This window comes from Centropristis striata, chromosome 19 (genome assembly GCF_030273125.1).
Source record: "Centropristis striata isolate RG_2023a ecotype Rhode Island chromosome 19, C.striata_1.0, whole genome shotgun sequence".
NCBI classification, from domain to species: Eukaryota; Metazoa; Chordata; class Actinopteri; order Perciformes; family Serranidae; genus Centropristis; species Centropristis striata.
Window position 1 is genome coordinate 8,793,806 of NC_081535.1, and position 17,645 is coordinate 8,811,450.

Consider the following 17,645-nt stretch of genomic DNA (forward strand, 5'->3'; position numbering starts at 1 on the left):
AAATACTACAGTGATACGGTCCCCAAATTTTTTTCATTTTCATTTATCCTTTATTTATTTCTCGAGGAATCATTGAGGGCAACCCCTCATTTACAATGATGTCAGGAGTACAGAGAAAACACAATGAAAAACAGTACAGACAAAACACTTGAAAACATTAAAAACAGTTGGAGTGAAAGGCAGAGTTATTGGTTATAGGGATGCACGATGTTATTGGCACGTTATCAATATCGGCCGATATTGGCTTGAAAATGAAGTATCAGACATCGGCCAACACGCCGATTAAAGATAGACCGATATATCGACCGGCCGATATATATCGCCTGATATTTGCGTTTGAGAAAAAAGGAAAAAAAAACCCACATCAAATATGTGGACTCATCTGAGGCGCCACCACCTCGAGGCCTAGAACAACATACACACTGTTTGCTATCCAACTGTTAATATGATTTGTTTGTTTTGTTAATTAATGTTTCTTTTTTGTTTAAATTGAGACTTGTGTAACATTTGTTATCATTGTGTCATTTTTGTCATGTGAATGGAGGGAGAAAAGGCAATATCGGCTTCAAGAATCGGCCCAAAAAAAAAAATCGGCAGCACATATCGGGGAAATGTTAAGACTGATGTCAAAATAATCTGTATCGGCATTAAAAACCCCGTATCGGTCGACCACTAACGCCGATATCCACCGATATAATAATCTGATTAAATAATGGGGTGCACATCACCTCTCTGTTGCACCTTGTTTGTAGCTCATAGAATTGTGCAGTGTAGTCTGAGCCCACCTATTTATTTATGTTCTGATTAGGGACTGAAGCTGCCTATATTTTTTTGTACTTTTTGTGATTTTGTTTGCACAGTGCAGATTGAGTCGTCACATATTGGACTCCTGTTTTAAGTTAAATTTGAATTTAAGCAGCAGTCTGTAAGGTACATGTAGTTTTATTCAATTTGTTTTTAATTGCTGTACAGTTGCACTTTTCACATGTTCCCAGTGAACACAGGTTATGTTTACTTATTATGTCAATTGGGAAATTGGCCAAATTTGCCCTGATTGTGGGTATTAGTTGTGCGGGAAAAAAATATCGGTAATCGGCTAAATGAGTTGTAAAAAATCGGCATACTGTGCATCCCTAATTGGTTATCATAGTTTTAAACTGGCCAGGGGTTATAATTGTGTTTGAGTGAATGTTGTCAGATGTTCCAGGTAGATGCAGCAGAAAAACTGAAAGCAGTTTTTCCAAATTCAGTATTAGTCCAGGGAACAATTACTATGTGACCAGTTTAATAAAGTGCTGAGGTATGGTGACTTTATAGATGAAGAGGAACCAGTGCATGTCTCGTCTCATAGATAAAGGTGCCCATCCCACCTTGTTGTATAGGAGTCAATGATGGGTGGAGTAACTGTCACCAATGATGAATCAGAGTGCAGAGTGATAAACAGAGTCCAGTGAGGTGAGAGTGGAGGCAGAAGCATGTCTATAGATAACATCAGCATAATCCAGAACTGATAAAAAGACAGCCGGAATGATGCGTTTCCTACAGAACAGAGGGAAGTTTGTTTTGTTTCTGTATAGGTATCCCATTTTTTGTATTAATTTACTTGTAAGTATGTCAATATGAAATTTGAATGTGAGTTTATGATCTAACCAGACAGCCAGATATTTGTATTGTGAAACCCTTTCAATGCTGTGACCTTTTAAAGTGGTAATATATAAACCATCTTCTGCAATATGTCTGGCTCTTGAGAACATCATGTATTTGGTTTTGTCTGAACTGAGAACTAATTTTAGATTGAGATATGTTACAATCTCTTGCCTCTATGATATACAGTAATTTCCCAGTTTGGGATCAATACTGTCTGCCCACCCTCCCGCCCTCCTGTCTATTCTTTTTTTGCACTTCTATTAATTCTGTTTCAACCCGGTATATCTGCACAGTTGCAGATAAAGATCAAGCTAATAGAGGGTTCGTACACTTTAGCAGTAGTCAAATTCAAGCATTTTTCAAGGACTTTCAAGGTTCATTTTCAAGTTTTTCCAGTATCTTACACCTGTTGTAAATTGCATGTTTTAGATGAGTACTTACATACTAAAAGGGGGAGATTTCACTGAACCATACCAACAGCGGTGGTATTACATTTTTAGGAGGAACGGTCTTCATTTCAGATAGGCTACTCATTATTTTTTACATTGAACATGTGATTATCTATAGTCTATAGATGGATATAGTCAGATTGCAAGAGAAATACAGTAAGAATTTCAAGCATTTACAAGCACTTTATCCAAAATCCAAGCACTTTATAAACCTTGAAAATAGATTTAAATTCAAGCATTTTCAAGGATTTCAAGCACCCGTACGAACCCTGTAATATTATTAGTATTACGCTGTTTGTATCATTAGATTTCAGTGGTGGCTGTGTAGGTTTGTTTGGAGTTATTGGAAATGTTTTAGTCACACGAGTCAGAGTGTTGAAAAGTCAAAATGTATTGAAAAAAGATGAATGTAGGCAATCTAACAGTGCCATACATTAAATTTATATAACGAGATATTCATTACAGAAAGTTGATATTGATGCTAAGAAATAGGCTTTTTGTCTTGAGCCTGTTGTGTTCTGAGCTGTACTTTAGTCTCTGTTTCCAGTGATTTCATTCCCTCCATCAGGCCATGTTTGGCTCAGATAAAGACACACTTTGATGGGTGACTGAAATGAGGAAAGCCAGATTGTTGTGTGTCCAGCGTTGACTTTGCTGACACAGTTGTATTATTGGCTCGGAGGACTGGCTCACTGTGTGTGTGGAGAAAGAAAAAGGGGCGGCAGATTCTGAACAATGTCATACTTGTTCTCAACCGGGTGTTTCCTTTCGGCTGCAGTAATAGACTGGAAACAACCCAGGCAGGCTCTGCACAGTGAGCAGCACAACAAAACACACTCCTGACAACACACTCACACAACTAGAGAGCATTCAGAGGGCAAAACATGTCTCCTCCTTGACTACACAATCCTTCAGATGTGTTGATTTATTAACAGAAAAAGGCTGTTAATCGATTTCTGCGCCTATCATTGGTTTAAAAAAAACAAATCAACTAAAACCTTGACCAGAGTCAAACAGGTCACACCTAGAGGAATTTTGAAAAAAATAAATTGTTTGCCATATTTAAAAAAAAACTGATAAATTGTGGATGAATCATCCAAATGTCTTTTGCTGAGTGTACAGGTGCATCTCAATAAATTAGAATATCATAGGAAACTTTATTTATGTCAGTAATTCAATTCAAAAAGTGGAAATAACACATTATGTAGAAGGTGTCTCACCTTTTTTTTTTTTTTTTCTTTTACTTGCGAGTCAGGACTGGTACGCCTTGCTGGTGAGTAGCTGCAGACTAGCATTGTTGGTGTTTAAATATTGCATGAATGAGTGTATAATTTCATTCATTCATTCTGGGTTTTTGGTGTTTATGTTTGCATTACAGATTTAAGACCTTATCAACGTCACTGTATAATTTTCTAATTAATGCCACTAATAAGTTAACTAGCGGTAGGCTATCATAGTGTAGCAGCTACCCAGTGTGTGGATGCTTGTTGTGTATGTGGACTTAATAAAAATCATAAAAGTGACTAGAGTAACCCTTCCAGAGGGGAGTTTATTAAACTATAGGAGATAGATTAGTAAAAGTCTGGACACATTATATAGATCCATTACACACATAATTAAACATTTAATGTCATTTTTTCAATTTCTTCTAATTATAATGACTATGGCTTACATTTTGTGAAGACCTAAAATTCAGTGGCTCAAAAAGTTTCAATATGACAAAAGACCAATTTTTTAATAGTAAGTTTAATATGAAAATGTTGGCCTCTGAAAACTATGTCCATCTATATGACTCAATACTTGGTTGGGGCTATTTGACTTGAACTACTGGAAATTGACTTTTCCATCATATTCTAATTTATTGAGATGCACCTGTAAGCATTGTCGGAGATAGTTTGAGATACATCTGTTACACCTGCTTTTAGGTGAATGACAGTAAGTGCCATCAGCTTAATAAAGCTATCACCAAAAGAAAAGAGTCTTCTGAATGTGTGGGTGTAGATTTTATGTTTGTGGTATTAAAAATGTGAGAGCAACAGCAAGTCAGAAATGTAAGAAGAGAAGGAAAAAGATAGCTTTTCTTTTTTCAAATAACATGGGTTTTCTGATTGCTATATGTCACTCTTTTAACCCATTTAGGCCTAAAAGGCCTGGAAAAAATTCAACAGAAGTGTCAACGCCTCCTACTAAATAATAGATTTTTCAGCCTTTGTAGCAGATAGAAATGAAATTCAAAAAGTATTTGAGAGCTTATAGCTGTTATATCTGAGCTCCCTCCGCTATGGTCGTCTTCCGCCATGATTTCAGTTCTGGAAAAGTCCCATGTTGCATTGCGACACTCCCACATGTATTCTGATGCATTTCATTGGCCAAGAGACCTAAAACAGGTGGAAAAAAAACTACAAATACTACAAAACGACGTATCCGCTTTCCCGACTTTAATGGTAGAATAATGCAACAGCGCCCCCGGTTTTAATGGTAGAAATGCGGTAATGCTTTCCCGGCTTAACTGAGTTAAAAGGCAGATAACCTACAATAAAAACCAAACTGTGCAGATTTGAAGCTAGCCCCTTACCTCTTGAGTACTTTATCGTGGGTGTCGCTCCCCTGCTGCACAAGGCGATCCAGCACCTCCAGTGGTGAAGCCGACACGACCCCTTCCTCCTCCCCGTCCTCCAGCCCCTCCTCCTGCTGCAGCAGCCTCTCCATCGCCGCCTTGTGCACCGCCTCCGACGTCTTCTGGCCCACGAAGAGCGAGGCGGCCCTGGGCAGAGCCAGGTCGAAGAACGACTCGTAGGGCACCGGGGCCGGCGTCTTGCTGCACGGGCTCGGAGAGAACATGGCGAACTTCCCCACCTCGTCGTCCGGGGCCGAGGGGCTCCGGTGCAGGTGGTGATCGATGGGGGTGAAACCTGACTGGAAGGACCAGGACTGCTCGAGGCCGAGGGCAGAGTTCCTGCTCTCTCCTGCTCCTCCTCCTCCTCCTCCTCCTCTTTCACTCCCAACACCACTGGTGCTCGCTGTGGTGTCCCCTTTGTCTGGCGTCGATACAACATGGTGGGTGTCCCTGATGGCACCTCCAGACTGGGTGTTAGAGAGGGGCTTGTCTTGTGCCTGACAGCCAGTCAGAGTCTCAGTGGTGTGATAGAAAGGAGAGTCGAAGCCCCTCAGACCCGACAGCTCCTGCTTCTCCTCCGTGATCTTCAGCAGCTCCTCTGTGATGGCAGCTGCAGCAGAAACAACATATGGAGGATTGAGGTGGACTTAAAACCTGCATGTATGATCTGAATGCCAATGTCTGTACTTAAATATTTCTGCAGGCACAACAAGTGCAGAGTACCTGCTACCCCACGCAGAAAAGAAAAAAAACAAGTTTCCTGAGCTTCTGTTTCCCCCCCCAAAGAGAACGGAAATGTTTAAGTCTAAGCAGCTAGCTTTGGCAGCAGAGCTTGTGCCATTTGGCAGATGCTTTTATCCAAAGTGGTTCTCAGTACTGTAGGTGCATTTATTTTTAGTACAAGTGGTTCAAGTGGGATTTAAACCAATAACTGTGCAGCGATAACAGAACACACACAGGGATGAAGTGTTAGCAATCTGGATATTTAGTCACGTTCATTTAGCTACGCAGGAGATTCAATTATTTTGGGTTCAGTCACAAGTAAATACTGTACTGACTGACTCTGCTGTGACACTTATGAGCTCTTGATAAGTTGTTAATTGAAAGAAAATGTATGTAAATGGATCTAAATCTACACATTCCAGATGCATTTTTGCATCTAACCCTCCTTTATTATCCTTCCTTTCTTATTTGGTTGAAAAAAAAGAGACTATTTTTGTGTTTTGGTTGTTTGAACTATGGGTTGATTATGGGACACTGAATTGTTTAATACACTGTTGAATTGATGGGTCTCCTTTGAAAAATGGTCATACTGAGTTTCTGGTTGTTAGTAGGGACCATGTATGGGTAGGCATGAGTCCTGTGTAAGTTTGACAAATCAAAATATAAAAGAAAAATTGTCAGAAAAATTTTGACTGGCACCCCGGCACTGTCAAACTGCTACAACCTCAATGTTTTTGCACTGATATTTGTGTGGCACATTCAAAAACACAATTATACACATGCATGCCTTTCTTTGCTGCATATAAAAAGCATTCAAGAGTGTAAAATGCTTGTGCATAAAGCAACTTCACTCCTGTTTAGTTGTACTAAAAATAAATAAATATGCATTTATTTCGTCTTTCCAGGACTGCCTCATATACAGCAATTATTTGGTTTTGGTAGATAATTTGTCCCGAAGAGGAAACCCACAATGTGATCAGTGTTTTCCATGCTGTGCCACATTGACTGACTGTATCTGAGTCTGTGATCTACGCTGAGTCAATACTCACCCTCTTCCCTCTCTTTCTCCGTTCGCAGCTGAAGCTCCAGCTCCTGTTTCTTCATGAAGACCGACAGCTCCGTCAAAGTCATGGAGACGTTCTCAGCAGCTCCTGCATCTGAGGAAGAAGGAAGTTTATTAAGTGTGGGAAAAATAACTCTCCAATAAACCAAAACATATTCTTAATGAAGTGCACATTTCTAACAATAGGTTCAAACCAGATGCAAATCTAATTCTGGGCATGGAGCAATTACATACAAAGTCAATGCAAATACGCTATTTTGCACCAGGCGATGCAAATAATGCAAATTATGTGATGCATATAAACAAAATGCACATCATTTGCATATTGGAGCAAGAACTTCATGTGAGGCTGTGTCACAAAAAGCTATCAGCATTGACACAGTCAGATTCAAACTCCATTCAGAAATGAAGCATTTTAAAAGTTTTTTGCATGTCATCTTTTAGAAAGACCTGACAAAGCATGAATTCAGACATTTAAAATGTCTTTATCATGGTGTAGTTATTTTGGCATCCTTCTTATTAGTTAATTGAAATTAAATCACAGCAAAATCAGTTTTTTTAGGTGCATATTGCCGTTGGAGCGGCCGTCATCCAGAGGTGGTGGAATTAACTGACATGATGCCGTTTGATCTTCCGACGTATCTAGCACTGTTTGTTTCACCAGGTCACTTTACTGGTTCATTTGCACTGTTTATATCGGGCCTATATTAGGCCTTCTGTATTTTTTCTATATTATTTTATATGTCATATACCACTTATATACACACACACACACACACCACACACACACACACACACACACACACACACACACACACACTACCACAGGGCCACATATAGGACCGTGCACTTAACCAGATATGATGAAACTGCAATTTTAAATATATTTACAGTGCTGTAACTTAACATATTTCATGCTCAAATGCATGTATAACAGTATAAATAGGAAAACAAAAGGTTTGAAGCAAATAAAAAATAACCACTTACTAGGATTTATTTTTTTTCAGTGCAAGAACAGCAGACCAACATTAATTGCAAGAAGTAATTTTGTGCATTTTTTAAGATTTCATGCTCAAATACATAGTATGCATGTACTGAGGACCACTTCAAGTGAGGGTCCGGGCCGTATGTGGCCCCCGTGCCTCCAGTTGCCCATCCCTGATCTAGAATATATTTTCTCCAATGTACAATATCTGTAAAATGCAAAGTACTTTCAGGAATCAAACACAAAAAAATATATATTAATAATAAATGCCAAATAACAGAAATGTATGTGTATAATGTGTATATAGAATGTATGTATGTATATGTCTTACTTTTTATATCTATGTGTTTGTATCTGGAGCTGCTGTGACAACTATATTTCCCCACTGCGGGATAAATAAAGTCATATCTTATCTTATCTTATCTTATCTTATCTTATCTTATCTAGGACTTCCACAGCAGGTGCAAAGCAGCAAAAGCAGTTATTCCAACCATGGTTTATAACTGAATAAAGCTGTAAAGGAATGGATCTCCACTGACAAATTAACACAAATGTTCTGCAGTCAAACTCTGTGCAAGTAGCACAAGTCGACACACACCCATTGGGTGAGTTTGCAGCATAATGATCCAAACTACTCAACATTTGACACCACAAACGGAGCTCAGGCTGGGTTGCAATTGCAGCAGTTCTCAGGTCTGTGTGTTCATATGTTAAACACCTGAGAGGATCAAAGCGGACTCTCTGTCAGCTTTCATCATGTGGTGCATCATAATCATCGCAGAGGGGAAAATGTGTTTTTGAGGCAGAAAGAGTGTGTGAGCTGTGAAGTGCGGTAGAAGCTAAATATATTACGGCACCTTTTAACCATGACTGTGAGCTAATTGGTGGCTCATGATGTTCTCTCTAACAGGGTCTGTTCAGGTCAACCATATTTTAGCCCGCTTCTAATTATCCTCGAGTCCGACTGCCCTCAGTGCCCTGCTGCTTAATTGGAAATTAACAATGCTTTGGCACAGTTCAAGTTCAGCTACTGAAAACTGAGCACCTGTTAGGACCTTTACTTTGAAATTAACTGATAAATAACAGTGCTTAGACTTGACTTACCTCTGTTTGTGGCTACTTCTGCACTCTTCTCTGCATCTTTCACTGGTTCCTGTCTCACCAGTACAGGCTTGCTGCTGTCTCCTTGTCGGCGATCCTGAAAAGTCAAACAGTTTATAGTTGTTGGGGTTTTTTTGTACAAGACATTTGAGATTTTCACTATGTGCAAAATACAAACATAATACAGACAGTAACTTATCCCTGGTCACCACCCCACCAATTATTTTTAAGGTTAAGACACTTATTGATAAGGTGAGTCACGTAAACAAATATAGCAGAGACAGAAAACACCTATGTGGCCATACAAGTAAGGGGTTCACATATATTACAGCAGTGTTTCCCCTAGGTTTACAGCTTTTTTTGGGGGGAGCACATATTTTCCAACGTGCATGACCCCCCGGGAGAAAATGTTGTACATTTTTAAGTAAAAATGCAGCCGGGGGCTGGCCCTCCCTCTGAGAATTTTTTTTTTTTTGCATAAAAATCCCAAATTTAGTGCCTTCTCACAGATTCTAATGCCACTATTCCATATATACATTGATCTTAATCATTGCATATTTTAATTATTTATTGTAAAGGACAATAAAGGTTCTTGTATGTTTTATTTAGGGCTTCTTATTTTGACAGTCTTCTTGTAAATTCTGTGGTGGACTCTGTTAACACACTGTGCTCTTATTTTGAAAGCAGCATGTGTTTAGCAACAGGAAGTATTTCAGACCGTTAAGCACAGTTTAGCCTTTTGTGATTAAAACAACTTTAATTGTCAGCTAATGCTAACCGAACGGCGTATAAAACAGTGTGTTTGGATCGGTTTGGATCACCTGTGACCGGCTGCTCTAATTATAGACAGGCTAACCTTAAATTGTACAACTGTTTGCCTTTGGCAAATAGATGATGTGTGAATCTGACTAATAACTTTCTGCCACACTGCATCTGGTATCGGTTCATTTAAATCCTCTTCCCATTTGTGTTTGAGATAATCTAAAGTCGACAAGTTAAATAAATGAGAAGGCCATACATTTTTCCTACAATCTTCTTAAAGTTTTCCCCAGCTTGAAGATGGAGTCTAACAAAGATATTTTATTTTTTTTTAATCATGAATTCATTTTGGAAACATGACAGTGGACTGCTCCGGCTCCTTCTGTTTCTGAAAATATTTACAAGACATGCAGCGCAGGCCGATTTGATACTGTTGTTCTTTGCCGATTTCTACATTTATACACAATAATAAAGAACTTTAATGAGACAAAAAGGTCCTCCTGCTGAGAACCCATAATATGACTATAATGATTTCTCTTGTTGCTTTTGGGAAATCACTATGCCTCCTGCTGTCAAAGAAATGAGTTTTCAAGACGATAAGAGCTAAGATCAGTTGAATTGGTTGGCATTTTTGTTCATGTTTCATTGGATTTTTCTAATAAAGCAGAAATCATTAAAAAAAAAAATCTGCATACTAGTTGGTGACTAATCACAATTGGAATGAAAGTATAACTTAACCCTCCTGTTATGCTGCTGGACAAACTGACCCAAAAAAGTTTTTTTTTGGGATGAAACTTCTTCTGCTTGGCTTAATACGTGTAATCAACATATAAAATGAAAATGGTTCATTTCACATATCAATGTCATGTAAAAATATTGTATTTTATGTGTAGGTCTTTCCAATGTACATAAAAAAAAAGTTTTAACGTGCATTTTTTTTTTTTTTTTTTTTTTTAAATGGGATTTTTTGGTTTCTGACCCTTTTGGATAATTAAACATACCCTGGCTCAAATTGACCCACGAAAATGTTTGTTTTTTAACCCTCCTGTTATGTTGTGGGTCAAATCGACCCATTTCAAAGAAAAAATCTAAAAAAAAAATTTAAAAAGTTTTTTTCATTAAAAAAAAAAAGAAGTAAAATAAACTTCTATACTAAAACTAAAACAATCATCGTCATGTAGGTTTTTCCAATGTACATTAAAAAAAATAAATTAACATGTATTTTTTATGAAAAACAAGTGAATTATCCTCATTGAACCATGATCTATGAGAGGGAAAGAACACCATTGCACTAAATATTTATTGAAATGGTTAGTAGTGGAGTTATTGATGAAATATAAAAAAATATTTATTGGGATTTTTTGGTTTCTGACACTTTCGGATAATTATACATGCCCCGGCTAAAATTGACCCACGAACATTTTTGCTGTTCCTGAGAAACGAACATAACAGGAGGGTTAAATTAGACAACTGCTCATTATAAACTAACTGGGTGAAAAAAAAAGTAAAAGAAGAGTCTTATGATGACAATTTTAAAATGGAGGAAAGAGAGGGAGAGTACCTTTCTTGGTGGACTGGACTGGACTGTGTTGGCTGGTAAGGAGATTATGGGGAAGTCATCTGATAGGGTGGGTGGAGGGGAAGAGGTGGCTGGAGTGCTGGAGGCGGGCGTTCCTTTTCCTCCTGCTCGGGTCAAAACAATCAGCAGTCAGCAGAAAGGAAAACTCCAGAGCGTCACTTATTGTTAAAAAAAAACACGTCAGTGCATCAACAGCCAAGTTGTAAATGAGTGTGATGGTGAGGGTGTTGACCTGATGTGCAGTGGAAGCGGCTGGGAAGATGTGAGGCACTGTGGGACAGCTCTAAGTTGGGCGACATGCCCCTGGAGGAAGGGGGCGTGGCCATGCCACACAACGAGGAGGGGCTCCACAGAGGGTCCTTCCCCCCACAGGAAGAGTTGAGTTCACAGGTGGAGTTCTGCAGAGAAACAGAGACAGCAAACAGCAAAACGATCACAGACGTGACAGAGAAAACACTGTAACAAAGATCGAATTTAAGATTATTTTACTGGTTTATAAATCTCTTAATGGTCTTAGTCCAGCCTATTTATCTGATTTACTTTTATCCTAAATGGTAAATGGTTAACGGTAAATGGAGTGCCCTTAAACCAGTGGGCGACCGCTCTACCAACTGAGCCATAGCCGCCATCCTATGAACCCTCAAGGACCCTCAAGTCTTCTGGGCCTTTTAATAATATTAAAGTTGAAACAAAAACCCACGGTGGTCCACGTCTGTGGAACAGCCTCCCTGAAGACCTGAGGCCATCAGAGACGCTTTTAAGAGCAAACTTAAGACCTATCTTTTTTATTTTTATCCATTTTAAAATATTTTTCTGTTCATGCATCTTAGTGTTACAACATCTTCTTTTATTTATTTATTTGCTATTGTTTATTAGTGTATTTTTATACATATATATTTTATATTGCTCTACTTTTTAAGTATTTATTTATTATTTTCATCTTTTTTATCTAGCTCTTCTACTTACTATTTACTTTTATTTTTTTATTTTATTTTATCTTACCTTACTTTATTTTTAATTATTTTATCTAATTCATTTCTAAGCTGCCTCCAGTGTTTCCTCACTGCTCCACTTTGAGATGAAGCTTCTTCAGTTAATGCTTTGTTTATAATGGGACGGTTGGATGGAGGGTGTTGGCTTGTTTCTATGTTTTATTTAAAAAACAAAATTCAAAATTTCGCTTCAAAATTCGATTCGACTTTAATGGAAACACGGCTATAGTTGGTGTGTGTTCTTGTGTCTCTTTGCACTTTTATTGCAGCGCTTTGTAGTCATTTTGAGTCTCTTGTTGCTATGGAGGCCCTGAGGCCTCTGCCCTGAAATTTGCTTTTTTTTTGCTGTTGCTGTAAAGCATCTTTGAGTATCCAGAAAAGCACTATATAAATGTAATGTATTATTATTATTAATTACCTGTTTGTCAAGTCTTTATGCTAAGATAAGACAAGCTGCTGCTGGCTTAAATTTCATATTAAACAGACATGTTTCTCAAAATGTTTTCATGTTCCTTTAACTCCAACTTGCTGCTTTGCAACATCTAAAGTCTAAACCAGATACCTCGGTTGTCAGCTTGTGAAATACATGAAATACATACATATTCATGTCTTCTTGGTCGGTCATTATTTCATCACTCCTTGTGGTGTCTGCTCATGCAAACAGTTCTGCTTTTATGTGCCAAAGTCCTGAAATAATTGCCTCTTAAAGTTTGACTCCAGTACATGGGAGGAAGCAGACATTATACCAGTGTGGACAAAAACTACATCACTAAGACTACTTCTGAATCAACAGATTAATTACGGTGAACTGACCCTTATTATATTCACATGTGTAGAAAATGTGGTGCATTGGAAATCTTTCTTTCGGTCCGTGATCGTTACAGTGAACCAGAAACCACAGACTTCCTCACTCACTGCTGCTGATGTTTTCATACTCAAACCTTAACATATTTCACAGATGAGTTTCAAAACAGCTACAGTAAGCTTGAAGGAAGTTGTGGTAATTACGTCAGAGTGTTAGAAACAGAATTTAATTTAGGTGAATGTCTTGACAGTCTAGAACTCCTAAATCCCACGATATTGAATGCAGCATCTCTATCTGCTAACACAACAAAAACACATTATTTTTCATCAAATTCAAATCAATTTCCACACACAAAAAATGCCATATACTTGTGTGGCTATTCTTTAGGCAAAATAAACCAAAAATGAGGTGACATGAGTCAAGATCTTTGTTGGTGAAATTCAGATTTGAGCCCCTTCAGCATCAGGTTCAGCCACACAACACAAATCACTCACTCGCCCACAAAAAAGAGGAAAAATAAAAAGCACAACACCACAAGCTTCAGTCACTTGAAATGCTCTTTCCTCAAAAAAAGTCGGGTCTCCCATGTTTTCAAAATATTTCGTCTATCGGGGTCACAGGGAGTGCAGACAGGCCCCGGGGGGCAGAAAAACACCCGGACCCCTCCCCTCGTGTGGCTGGACCAATAATAGAAAGGAAGAGACGGCGTCTCCATGGCAACCAGCCTTCGGGAGCGTCTACTGAGAGGTGGCGGGACGAGGACGGGGGGCATGGGCTGTAATTCCTGAAGCCTGACCCGCCTGTCTGCTCACTTTGATGTCTGTCCACTCGCTTCCTGTCAGCGTCTTTTAAAAAAGTCCCTGCTCTGATTCAAGACACTGTCTGAACTCACTACATCTGCCAGGTGACGTATGGCGTGTAAACATGACCGTGTGTGAAGGCGATAGCAGCAAACAGAAGCTTAACGATGTGGTGCTCTGCTACAACCCCGTGTGATCAGTTACAGACCAACACTGTGTCCCGAACCAGGGTTTTGACAGCTTTTGACCGCGTTATGGATGATCTTACCTGCCGTCTGGAGGTCTGTGGGCTGCGGGAGGAGGACTGTGTCCCTGAGAAGGGGGGCAAGGACAGGGGCGGGGGTATCGGCTGCCGTGGAGTCGAGAACGGGGTCGAAGAAGAGCTTCCTGTTGTCAAAAAGACAAATAGTCGGATCAGTCTTTGATAATGATTTTGGTTATTATCCAGAAAACCATGGAAAATGTCTAGATATCAGCTCTTAAATGAAACTCTTATGAGCTATTTTTGTTGTTATCATTATATTTGTCCAAACAAATGTACCAGGCATTAAAATGCACAAGAAATTGAAGGAAAAAATGGTCTAATAATTTTTTCCATGACTATAAATGGGTTGACTGATATTATCGGTCGATATTGGCCAATCAGTTTTGGTGTATATGCTGTCCAATATGTGTCGTTATGAAAACTTTCTTTATACAGTATTTAATTTAGAAAATATTGCTTGGTGGGATTTAGAAATGGTGTTAGTTATACTTTTATTTATAGTCAGCAATTGACTTACACCGAACAGTAATTATGTTTATTTAGCTATTTATTTTATTCCTTATCAGTTATCAGTACATTTTCCCCCTCTAAAGTCAGTAACGGTCTCAAAAATCCCATATGGGAAAAAGCAATTCAAAATATTAATAAAACAGTATTTAGCAATATAAGAAAACATGGTATATTTATATGTATGTAGTATATTTCTATAGATATATGATGTGTTATTATAATGTAAATGCTTTAGAGTATATATACAACATATGTATTATGTGTTAGTAGGTTTGGAATGATGTATACATATATGATATGTAGAAATGTGTGTAATATGGATTAATATGTGAATAATTTTTGTTTTGTTTTGTATTTTTTATTTTTTATTATGTTTTGTGTTTTCAACTGTATATTTGATACTGTTGGACCCCAGGAAGAATAGCTGTGGCTTTGCTGCAGCTAATGGGGATATTAATAATAAACTAATAAACTAATAATATGGGTCAGGCTCTGGTCTTTATCTCTGAGGCAGTATTCAAAGTTTTCTGACCGTAGCTGCTGTGGAGGTCTGTGTAGGGGCTGGAAGTGCAGTCTTGTGGTCGCATGTGGATTTGGGGGTAAAAGTTCTCAGGCATGGTGGCGTATCCCTCCTCACAGGAGGCCTCCTTGGGGTCTAGAGACACTTTGGCACATTCGATGACGATATCGTGGATTTCATACTTTTTCCACCTGCAGGAAAGCACATCAGCATAATCAAAGAGATGCAGAAGAGACCAGTGACATGCGGTTAGGGGAGGCAGGAGAGGCCGTGCCTCACCTGTCATCATGGAAAGAAAAAAATGTAAAATGAAAAAGATAATTAATATTTATCCAGTGATTTGCACTATAAAGTTTTTTTTTTTTTTTATCTAACTCGACCAGTTTTAGATTTTTTTTTTTTTCAAAATCGCTGAATTTTCACATTTACTGTAGTGAGAAGAGACGTGCGGTGAGGCAGCAGCCAGATGAGCCTCAGCATGGATTGATCAATGACTCGGCTTACTGTGCTGCTATGCTGCAGTGAAACCGTACTGCTGTCTCTCTGTATGTCGCTATTAACCCTCTGGAGTCAAAGAAACCACCTACATATGGGATGGGCAACTTAAATGCTGCAGGGGGCCACAATTTTTCATCAACACTACCACAGGGCCACATATAGGACCGTGCACTTGACCAGATATGATGAAACTGCAATTTTCAATATGTTTACAGTGCAGTAACTTAACATATTTCATGCTAAAATGCATGTATAACAGTATAAATATGAATACAAAAGGTTTGAAGCAAATAAAAAACTGTGATTTCTTTTTCTTCAGTGCAAGAACAGCAGAACATTAATTGAAAGAAATAATTTTGTGCATTTTTACACTGCACTTTTAAGATTTCATGCTCAAATGCATGTAGTTGTACTGAGGGCCACTTCAAGTGAGGGTGCGGGCCGTCTGTGGCCCCCGGGCCTGCAGTTGCCCATCCCTGATCTATAGTTAGCAAGTCAAGTGCAGCCATCCGTTCATTTATTTTTTAAACTTCTAAGAACAAGTTATGGATCCTTTTGTTCAGAAGGAGCAGCACATGGACTCCATTTATAAGTAAAGGTAAGACCATAATAACGTTTTTTTTTTTTTTTATTAAATGTGCTTTTTTGTGTGCAACAGTTTATATGTGTAAAGAAAGCTGATATGAGATTTTAAACATAACCTAACAGGTTATCTGCCAATCAAATGGTGAATAAGCTCCTCTGTAGGGTTCATATGTTGTAAATCTGATTGTGATGAAGTCAGAGCCTCACCATCCATCAACCTCAACGTATGTCACTGGTAGAGACGGTTAAACACTTGATTTTTCTGTTGTGAGGCAGCACAGTTCAACACTTACCTAGTGGGGTCCAGCTCGTGGTCCTTGGTTCCTGTCACCAGCTCTGGGTGGATACGAACATGTTCCAGCATCGGCTGAAGGAAGGTTTAACATAATATCTGTGTAAGTAACCATTTGGTTGCAAAAACTCAAAAAAGTAAAAGAAAAGCAGAGCAGCAGGGATTACGTCCTCACCTTCACTACTTCCTCAAAAGTTTCCATGTTCTCCTTCATGCTGTAATGGGAGCGCAAGTAGGACACAAAGTTGCAAGGGTACATGCCGTAGAGACGGTGGAAGAGTGAGTAGACACTGGCGTGCAGGTGGATTAGGTAAACCTCTGAAACGTGCCCTGAACGTGTACAAAATATCAAAGAAAACAAAGCACAAACTTGAACTCCAGACGAACAAACTTACGTGCTTGAATTGATTTATTTGAATGGTTAATATTCTTGTTTAGGCCTGTCACGATAACACATTTTTTAGGACGATATATTTTCCCAGAAACTATCTCGATGATTTTTTAAATCTCAAGGATATTAAACATTGGAATTGAAATGTGGAAAAGAAATATTAAAACATCCGAGATAAATAAAACATAAATAAATAAACTACAATCAGAACAAATAAAATAGACTCTCGGGCTCTGTTAACAGAAATTGCACTGAGATAAATATTATATTATTATATATTATAAATAATATAAAAGCAGCTGTTTCAGAGATTTTTTTGGCAATTTCTACTGCCTGTCAAACATTTGCAGTATTACTTAAATAGCACAAAAAGTCTGCGTTATAACGCGTCCACTGTAAGAGAGGCGTGGCTCCTTTAAGAGGCAGGACAGTCAGTGCTAACAGGCTAACAGTTAGCTCTGTAGCAGTACAGTGTGTATGTGCTGCAGCAGCATGTGTTCACTTAGCCACCTCCGTTTGTTTACAACAAGCACTGGACACTCTGTGCACAGTTAGCGATGCCGGTTAATTTACAATCAGTGGTGGACACTTTGTGTACAGTTAGCATGCCAGTTGTTTACAATAAGTGCCGGACGCTGTGCACAGCTAGAAACTGCAGCCACAGTTGTTGTGAAGCTCCTGAGCTGAACAGTGAAAGCCAAAATGTTCTCACACCACACTGGCTTTGGCACCAATTCCATTTATTTCACCAAACTTTCTGGAGTTGTGCAGCCGTCAGGAAACTTAACATTGAGTAACACACTCACTATGCTTCCGCTGGCTGGTGTCCACACCAAGGTTATAATAGTTTTGGATTTTTCATTTTTTTCAGTTTTTATTTTGTTGTGATTTCTTGTTTTCAAATTCAGTTAGTTTTAATTTGTTTTTAGAGTGAGTTTGTTAGTTTTAATTGGTTTTAATTTTTTGGAAAATGCTTAGTTTTAGTTTTTATTATTTTTAGTGTTAGCTTTTTTGTAATGGGGTATTTGTTGGGTGCCAGATTTAAAAAAAAAGTCACAATAAAT

The 17,645-nt window shown here is 38.5% G+C and overlaps 1 protein-coding gene across 2 annotated transcripts in view; it reads right to left on the reverse strand.

Annotated features, from left to right (window-relative positions):
- tsc1b (TSC complex subunit 1b) overlaps positions 1–17,645 on the reverse strand; it is a 48,674-nt gene that overhangs the window by 14,347 nt on the left and 16,682 nt on the right. The window contains exons 6-14 of one of the 2 annotated variants that reach the window (XM_059358434.1): positions 16,366–16,520; positions 16,192–16,265; positions 14,828–15,006; positions 13,789–13,907; positions 11,156–11,321; positions 10,906–11,027; positions 8,589–8,682; positions 6,486–6,584; positions 4,672–5,323 (exon numbers count right to left, since the gene is read on the reverse strand). In XM_059358434.1, the coding sequence (XP_059214417.1) occupies positions 4,672–5,323; positions 6,486–6,584; positions 8,589–8,682; positions 10,906–11,027; positions 11,156–11,321; positions 13,789–13,907; positions 14,828–15,006; positions 16,192–16,265; positions 16,366–16,520 (1,660 nt within the window). Of the gene's footprint in view, positions 1–4,671; positions 5,324–6,485; positions 6,594–8,588; positions 8,683–10,905; positions 11,028–11,155; positions 11,322–13,788; positions 13,908–14,827; positions 15,007–16,191; positions 16,266–16,365; positions 16,521–17,645 lie in introns of both variants that reach the window. The other variant, XM_059358433.1, reaches the window with a different exon arrangement.